Genomic DNA, 9,302 nt, shown 5'->3' with positions numbered 1-9,302 from the left:
CCCTGCGCCCCCAGCCGGGCACTTCCCCTCCCGGGCTCCGGCGGCGCAGGGTCCGGAGGCACGGGGGCTGCCCGAAGCCGGTAGCTCTCGGGCAGCCCGGCTCTTAAACAGAGCCGAAGAGGAGCAGAGCCTCCAGCCGCGGCGGCTCTGCTCCTCTTCGGCTCTGTGTAACTTACACAGTGTAAGTTACGCAGAGCCGCCAGAGCCCCGGAGGGGAAGTGCCCGGCTGGGGGCGCAGGGTCCGGAGGCATAGGGGCTGCCCAAAGCCCGAGCGCTACCGGCTTCACGGTTTGCTGGGCAGCCTCCAGACCCTGCGCCCCCGTCTGGGCGCTTCCCCTCCCGGGCTCCAGCTGCACTGGGGAAGCGCCGGCTGGGGGCGCAGGGTCTGGGGGCTGCCCGGCAAACCCTGAAGCCGGTAGCACTGGGGCAGCCCTTTCCCCCTGGCTGGGAATGAGAGGGAGGAGGGGGCGGAGTTAGGGTGGGGAAGGGGCGGAGTTGGGGCAGGGCTAGGGGTGGGGAAATGGGCGGGGCCAGGGCCCGTGGAAGGTCCTCTTTTTTTATTTATGAGATACGGTAACCCTAGTTTTGATGCTGATTCGGGTCTGAACTTTTCTGCACTTCAGAAAAGAGCTTTGATCCAGGCTGCTCCCAAGAACCCAAAGCTCAGAGAAATCATGAAAATACACATTTGGATTTAGCCAGCAACACAGATTGCATAGGAAGGAGAGAGTTTCGTGGGGGTAGTGGACTGGGGAAAGGGCAAGTGAGGGCAGTAGGGGTATCTGCTTGGAATGAGCCATAGTTCATGAAGGAGAACATTCAACAGTAACGAGCTTTTTAGATAATTACGTACTCAAACTTCCTCAGCGTTGGAAGAGTCAGAAGCATGTTGGCTAGCATCGCCTCTTCAGCATTGTTGAGATCAATATGAGACCAGCTGCAAGGACGAAAAAGCACATCCTCTCAGTGACACACAAAGCTCTGAACAGCCCACAGCTGCCTTGGCGTGTTGTGATACTTGCAATTGTTCTGCGTGAGTTAACTGATCAAGGGCGGCCTGGATGCTGACCCACCTCCAGGTCAACAGTCCATTCAGAAGCACTTCAAGGTATATGGAATAAGCCACATTTGCCCCCTAGTTGTTATAGCAACATAATCGCATTGTGATGCCAGGCCAAATGATCCCTGCATTCCCAGGCTCTGTTCTCCAAGCTTTCATAGTTCATGGAATTCTAAAGCCAGAGGGCACTGCCGGATCATCTAGTCTGACCTCCTGCGTAACACAGACAGGGGCAGGAGCTTGGGTTCGTCAAATCGCACAGCTATAACCTGAGTCTCTCTAGGGGCTGGTCCACACTAACCCCCCAGTTCGAACTAAGATACGCAACTTCAGCTACGTGCATAACGTAGCTGAAGTCGAAGTACCTTAGTTCGAACTACAAGGTACTTACCGCGGGTCCACACGCGGCAGGCAGGCTCCCCCGTCGACTGCGCGTACTCCTCTCGCAGAGCAGGAGTACCGGCGTCGACGGCGAGCACTTCCGGGATCGATTTATCGCGTCTAGACAAGACGCGATAAATCAATCCCAGAAGATCGATTGCTTACCGCCGAACCCGGAGGTAAGTATAGACGTACCCTAGGTTTGACCACCCCAGGTTTTCTTGCACGAGTCAGCTCATTCAAGGTATTTCAAGCCCCAACCAATAAAGAGTTACTCCTCAGCCCGAAGAGCCAACCAGAAAATGGCTGGCAGCTAGAGACAGGCCTTCTGTTGTGTCCTGGGGGTGCCGTTTGGAATTCTCATACACTCCACGATGCCAGCAGAGCGCGTATCACAAAATGCACAGCGTATGCACCAAACCAAGCACGTCTTGCTGACATTTCTGTGCTCTCGGTGCTCACTCCCCGTAGGGTATGCGTGTCTGAGTGAGCTGTAGTAACGAGCTGTGGTCAAGCCACATGCAAGAACTGCATGTTAGATGGTACGTGTACTGCCTGTCTAGCCACCTCCTTCGCTGGGGTCACTTAGGGCTAAATTCTGCCCCGAAGTTCACCCTCTGGAACTCCCGTTGGCTTCAGTGAGGTTGGACGGGGAGCATATGTCAGGGGAGAATTGACTATTGTCTACCATTGCTTCTCTACATGATTTTCCACCTCCCCAGTCCTAGTTTCAGAGATGCATCTATTCTTCCCATGCGCCAGGACACGAGAAACTATTTCCTTCCTGAGATAAATTGCTACACTGCTTTGAGAGCTCACCTCAGTTCCTGAAGCTGCGTGCATTTCTCAATAACCCTCTGGAGAAAGTGAATGTGCTTCGCTTCCAGCCCACACTGATTCAACCTGCAGGGTGCAGACACACACAAACGCGACCGATCAACGTCAGTGACAATCAACCCAGCTCATGCGTACACAGGGCCTTGCAGCCTGCAGCATCCCAATGGACTTTCCGTGCTATATGGCTGGGCTTAGGAGCAGACCAGAGCTGCACAAACCCAAGCTCCTCCTTGATGTGCCTTGCCCACTCCAAAGTCTGGTGTAGAGTCGGGGAGACATGGCCCTTTCCCACCTCTGGGTGTCCCTTCATTTTCCCATGCACAAGGGCTGATTTCCCTGCCAAGAGCATGAAAGCTCCTTGCGCTATCCCTTCCATGCACACTCTTGCAAAAGAAAGGCCTGGTCTACACTAACCCCCCAATTCGAACTAAGGTACGCAACTTCAGCTACGTGAATAACGTAGCTGAAGTTCGAAGTACCTTCGTTCGAACTTACCCCGGTCCAGACGTGGCAGGCAGGCTCCCCCGTCGACTTCGCGGTACTCCTCTCGCCGAGCTGGAGTACCGCAGTCAACGGCGAGCACTTCCGGGTTCGACTTATCTCATCCAGACAAGACGCGATAAGTCGAACCCAGAAGTTCGAGTTGCTTGCCGCCGAACTACCGGGTAGTGTAGACCTACCCAAAGTGTCAAGCTGGCCTGGGTCTTAATGTATTCAAGGCCTCTACTTATTCAGGGTACAATAGGAATGCTAGTGAGTTCTTTTATTGGATGATCAGTCAGAGGGAGCAACCTGCAATGAAAAGCACAATCAGATGCAGCTCCTCACCTGCTAACCACAGACTCCATCTTCTCTGTTCGACAGGGGAACCCCACGCCCACTCGAAGGAGACCTTTGTCTTTTGATATCCTAGGAGAAGATGGAGATGACAATACATCACAGGCCCAGACCTTGCTGGATGCATGATACAAATGGTTCCAAACACCCTGTAGCAAAGGTTACTTTCCACAAGATGGGACAGAGCAGAAGACCGCAGGCTATCGGAGTTTACTTGTTGAATGACTGGAAACCATCTTTGCCTAAGGACTTGATGGCATTCGTCCAAGGCTGGTTTTCAAACACAGACTTTTATTTTTAGAAAAGGAACTGAAAATGGCAAGATCCCAGAGAAACCTTATGGAATTTAGTTAAATCTTACTGAATTGAGTTTTTAGGTTCCATTGTATAAAAATGCAATTGTTTATGTGTTCCTGTAGGCTTGTATGCAACTTTTCTAGAGATGTGACTAATGGAAATGTTAGGAACTTCAGAGACCCCTGGATGGACTAAACTTGTCCTGAGTGTGCTAGGTCTGAGCTTAGGCTGTTAAGAATTTATGACCACGGAAGAGACATCCAGGTGGGGTTTGCCAGAGCCCATGGTGGAGTTGGGATGATCTCTATTAAGCTTATTAGCATGCACGTAGGTTCTTTTCTTGTTTTAATATGTTCTCTTGGACATGCTTTTACCGTACGAATACATTAACTTGCATAGGAAGAGCTGTAGCTTAACTGAAGGCCATTACACTGTTGTTATTAGTTTCTGAAGAGAAAGCAAGCAGGCCTGCTTAGGCTGCCTGACTTTGCTGCTGAATTCACAGTATAACCAGGGAGCTGGATAGAAGGGAGAGATGTCTCCACCCAAGCGAGGTGACAGCTGGGGACCCAGAAGCCTGAGAGCAGGTGTCTTTCCTGGACTGTTGAGGGGGATTAGAGACCCTGGATCTGTGACAAGCAGCTGTCCAGGCTCCACTTACGTGATCTCTGTAACATTCCCGTGGGGTTGGACAGCCATCTGCAGAAGGCTAGTGATACTTTCATTCCGCACCCATTGCTCTTCAATGCTGCAATGCAAAACACAGGCAGCTTTGCTTTATTTCATAAGCATCGTTTATCTAAACTACTCCCATCTCGATGTTACGTCCCCATCTGTGTCTGTACAACCCTTGGTTCTCAGCTCACCATACTCAGAGGGGCTACCTCAGAGGAGGAAGCACAATGCAAACTGGAAACAAGGGGATGTTAACCTCAATTTTTTCTCTTTTTGCCCCCAGTATTTCTCATTTTTTCTCACCAGCTGTACTGAGAAGACCGGATATGGTGTAAGTCCTTACTCACCACCACCGGGTAGAAGATGGCAACAGTAACAATGCAAAACAGTTTGGGACAGGAAGTAAAGAATTAATTATTCAAATGAAATGTTGCAGGGACAGGTTCTTTTCCCCTTTCCCCTTATGACTGGAGAGGTGTTTAAAAGGTCACTTCACCTTGAATGGTCCCTTGAGATATGCGTTAGTTATTTACGCTAAGAAATCTGTTCCACCTTATGTTGAGCTGTGACACCTGGAGTACCCTTCCCAGACCTGCAGAAGAGCTCTGTGTAAGCTCCAAAGTGTGTCTCTTTCACCAACAGACGCTGGTCCAATAAAAGCTATCACCTCCCCCACCTTGTCTCTCTAATATCCTGGCACCAATACGGCTACAACAACACTGCATTAGGGATGATTTGGCCAGACACAGTGTAATTATCTGATAGGAATTTCTGCCCAGGCACTGGGGGTTAGCATCCATGCTCTTACGAAAAGTACCAGGGGTTCTTTAATGATCACAAGTGATTATGGTCACAGTTTTACATGTATCTAGAAATAATGGTACTGCCGGCAGCACAGCGCCCCCTTGTGCCATGCTGGACACAAAGGGTTTGTCTACAAAGGGAAATTGCCCAGAATAACTATTCCACAGTAGAACAGCTATTGTGCTTTAAATTCACAGCCTCGCTTATTTCACGATATCTTCCGTATGCAGACGAACATTAAATCACTGCTGACTCAGACAGCAACTAAATCCCAGCCCCTCTGCCCTCCATCCCTACATGTTATTTTCAGCAGAACTGGACCCTAGCTTATCAGAACCAAAGTGGGTTTGACTCACAGAGCACTAGAACTATTCTGTACCTTATTCTCAGTGTTCCCAGACTTTTCCTCAGTGCCTGCAATAGATCTTCCACCGCCCTGATTGTCATGTTGTTGTTTGTTGATCTAGAATCATAGATCATTGTGAAGAAAGATTTCAGACCTAAAAGTGGCAATTCTTCAACAAAAAAACTTGAAAAACAGGTTCCAATGTGAAACAGCAAAACTGGAATTAATTTGCAAACTGGACACCATCAAATTAGGCCTGAATAAAAACTGGGAGTGGTTGGGTCATTACAAAACCTAAACCTAATTTTCCCCATACTAATTTCCCCCTACTGTTACTCACACCTTCTTGTCAACTGTTTGAAATGGGCCACTCTCATTACCACTACAAAAGTTATTTTTCCTCCCTTGGTATCCTGCTGTTAATTGAATTGTCTCGTTAGACTGAGTAAGGCAACTCCCATCTTTTCATGTATTTATACCTGTTCCGGTATTTTCCACTCCATGCATCTGATGAAGTGGGTTCTAGCCCACGAAAGCTTAGACCCAAATAAATTTGTTAGTCTCTAAGGTGCCACAAGGACTCCTCATTGTTTTAACAAAATATTGTTAAGCAAAGTTCAGACTATGCCAGATTCTCAGCAGTATCTAACTCACATGTACTCCGTCAGGTTGGTGCACTTTTGCAGTAGCGAGAACAGCTTTGGCAGGTGTTCTGGTTGAAAGTTGCACTCCGTTAGTCTGAAAGAACGGGGGAGAAAACTGTATTAGTTCCTTCTCAGTCATTAGTCCCTTTGATCCAGAAATCGCAGGCATCGCAGCTGCATCTTCTGAGAAAAGAGGAGGGACCGACATCTAAGTACTAAAACGCTGCGAAAAAGATTTTTGGTAAAATCTTAAGAGTTCTTCGGTATGCTATGATGCAGCCTATTATGAGGGTTCTTTCACTCTACCTTCCACAAAATACTCTTCTGTAACTGAAACACAGGGATGGATAACTACTGATGATTAAGAGTTAAGAGATGAACAAGGGATCCAGGTACATTTAGCAGAGACTGGTGGGATAAAGGATTACAAGAGATCAGAGCTACAGAGGGAGTGTGTGTAGATTTTCTCTCTCTCATATGAAGGGACTATTATTGCAAGGAAACCAGGAAGAAATACCTGATGGACCAATTTTTAAAAAGGGTAAATGGGATGACCTGGGTAATTATAGACCTGACATCAATCCCAGGCAAGATAATGGAGCAGCTGATATGGGACTTGATTAATAAAGAATTAAAGGAGGGAAATTTAATTAATGCAAATCAACATGGGTTTATGAAAAATAGATCCTGTCAAACTAATTTGATATCTTTTTTTTATGAGATTACAAGTTTGGTTGATAAAGGTAATAGTGTTGACATAATATAGACTTCTGTAAGGTGTCTGAATTGGTATTGTATGACATTTTGATAAAAAAAACTAGAATAGTACAAAATTAACATGGCACAACGTAAATGGATTAAAAACTGGCTAACTGATAGTTCTCAAAATGCAACTGTAAATGGGGAATCGTCATTGACTGTGTTTCCAGTGGGGTCCTGCAGATATTGGTTCTTGATCGTACACTATTTAACATTTCTATCAATGACTTAGAAGAAAACAGAAAATCATCACTGATAAAGTTTGCAGATGCCACAAAAATTGGGAGAGTGGTAAACAAAGAGGACAGGTTGCTGATTCAGAGAGATTTGGGTCACTTGGTAAACTGTGAGCAAGCAAACAATCTGCATCTTAAAATGGCTAAATGTAAATGTATACATCTAGGAAAAAAGAACTTAGGCAACACTTACAGGACGGGGGACTCCATTCTGGGAAGCAGTGACTGAAGAAGTTTGGGCGTCCTAGTGACTAATTAGCTGAACATGAGCTCCCAGTGTGATGATGTGGCCAAAGAGCTAATGCGATCCTGGGATGCATAAACAAGGGAATCTCAAGTAGGAGTAGAGAGTTTATTTGGCACTGGTGTGACCACTGTGGGAATACAGTGTCCAGTTCTGGGGTCCACAGTTCAAGAAGGATGTTCATAAATTGGAGAGAGCTCAGAGAAGAGCCATGAGAATGATTAAAGGATTAGAAAACATGCGGTATATTGATAGACCCAAGGAGCTCAATCTATTTAGCTTATCAAAGAGAAGGTTAAGGGATGACTTGATTACAGTCTATAAGTATCTACACGGGGAACAAATATTTTAAAATGGGCTCTTCAGTGTAGCAGAGAAAGGTGTAGCATGATCCAATGGCTGGAAGTTGAAACTAGACAAATTCAGGCTGGAAATAAGGCATAAATTTTTAATGATGAGAGTAATTAACCATCAGAACAATTTTCCAGTGGTCATGGTGGATTCTCCATCACTGACAATTTTTCAAACTAGATTGCATGTTCTTCTAAAAGCTCTGCTCTAAAAATTATTTGGGGGAAATTCTGTGGCTTGTTTTATACAGGAAGTCAGACTAGATGACCATAATGGTTCCTTCTAGCCTGGAATTGATGAATATGCCATTTGTTACAGATATTATATTATGCAATTCCTTAGGATCTAGAAGGCAGAGAGATGTTTTTCATTCTTCTCTCTAAAGAGGGGAAGACTCTAGCTTTTTAAAGGAGATTGAAACACACACAAAATACTCATACAATTACCTCAAAATCTTCCTTGGTTCATCTTCTCTTGTGAACTTGATGAGTGATGTTGCCTTGGAGCACAAACTGCACAGACAAGACCACATGAGTTTAGGATACACTGCGCTTTGGACACGTCTCCAAGGGACCAGACTTTTAGTTGAGGTGCACAACTGCCTGTGCAAAATATGCCTGCAATTGTGTACCTGATATGTGTTTGCATGCAACTGTCCTAGGGATTCATTGGGTTCAAAGCCTCTAAAATGAAAACTAAACAGCAACTAAACAATAAAAACCTACAGCAAGAACCTGCTTAGCAGCTTTTAACATTGAGCAGAATCAGTACTGTCCATGGACTATACTTTTGTCAGGCGTGAAAGAGATTATAAAAAAGAACCCAAATTCAGTAAATCAAGGATTATTTTTGGCAATGTCACACAGAATTTAGAGAATTCTAAAATGTAGGTCTTCTGAAAATTCGGAGCTGAATTTTCAGATAGCGGAGGCAGGCTAGTGCCCATCAGAAAATGTACATGCATCCAGGGCCAATGGGGGGGTGGGGGCAGGAGGACCATTTGCCCTGGGCCTCAAGCTCAAAGGGGGCCTCAAATTTAGACACTTGTTAATTTTTTGGCATTTGATAAGTTTCGCTACTTGTTTTTATGCACAGCCCTATCGGACCAAAATGTGACACACTCTCTCAGCTTAGAGCTGCAAATTTAAGCAAATAAAAAATGTGATTTGGTAAAAGACATAATTTTTTTTATTAACTGATATAGATTTTGTCATATTAAAGAGTTTAAAATGTTCATAAATATTAATAAAAATGCATTGGCTCTGATGGCACAAGATGAGACTGTCCGCTCAGATCACCTGATTATATAACCAACCCACGACTAGTGGCTGGTGCTGGATCAAGGGCGTGTTGAAAGAGGCCTCAAAAACTGGAAGTGGCCCAGGCCTCTCTGGAGCTCCGAGAGGGCCTGGATGCATCTATATTTGCACACACAATGCCCAGATTTGCATATTTAAAAAAGGACTTGCACCGACAGAATAAGGTAATGGCCCAACTAACTTCCTCATTTGCATATCCAAAATATTCATTTGCATGCACAAATTTACATTTTGTAGGAATGGGTGCATGCACACAAAAAGTTACGTTGGCTGATAAGTCGACCCTTACAGTCAATATATAAACTTTAGGATAATTAAGTGAGAGAAAAGAATTAATGACAAGAAACCATACCTGACTTGAACTTCGGTTACATTTCTGCATGTGGAGAGGGTGTTAATTAGATGCAGCACTCCATCCTGAGATATTTTGTTATGGCTGAGGCTACAACAATAGAACATGATGATTCATATAGTATTAGAAATCTCAGTTACAGCTACTGTTACATTTTGAT

General features: G+C 45.5%; 1 protein-coding gene across 4 annotated transcripts in view; it reads right to left on the bottom strand.

Moving 5' to 3' along the window:
• Positions 1 to 9,302, bottom strand: part of NLRC5 (NLR family CARD domain containing 5) — an 85,007-nt gene that overhangs the window by 19,982 nt on the left and 55,723 nt on the right. For 3 of the 4 annotated variants that reach the window (XM_034788707.1, XM_034788710.1, XM_034788708.1), the window contains exons 29-36: positions 9,143 to 9,232; positions 7,918 to 7,983; positions 5,892 to 5,975; positions 5,271 to 5,354; positions 4,074 to 4,160; positions 3,107 to 3,187; positions 2,261 to 2,344; positions 854 to 937 (exon numbers count right to left, since the gene is read on the bottom strand). In XM_034788707.1, coding sequence (XP_034644598.1) covers positions 854 to 937; positions 2,261 to 2,344; positions 3,107 to 3,187; positions 4,074 to 4,160; positions 5,271 to 5,354; positions 5,892 to 5,975; positions 7,918 to 7,983; positions 9,143 to 9,232 — 660 coding nt within the window. The remainder of the gene's footprint in view (positions 1 to 853; positions 938 to 2,260; positions 2,345 to 3,106; positions 3,188 to 4,073; positions 4,161 to 5,270; positions 5,355 to 5,891; positions 5,976 to 7,917; positions 7,984 to 9,142; positions 9,233 to 9,302) is intronic. The other variant, XM_034788709.1, reaches the window with a different exon arrangement.

The sequence above is a fragment of the Trachemys scripta genome, chromosome 13 (assembly GCF_013100865.1).
Source record: "Trachemys scripta elegans isolate TJP31775 chromosome 13, CAS_Tse_1.0, whole genome shotgun sequence".
Classification (NCBI taxonomy): Eukaryota; Metazoa; Chordata; order Testudines; family Emydidae; genus Trachemys; species Trachemys scripta.
The sequence above is the reverse complement of the archived record's forward strand: the minus strand, read 5'-3'. Positions and strand labels throughout refer to the sequence as shown.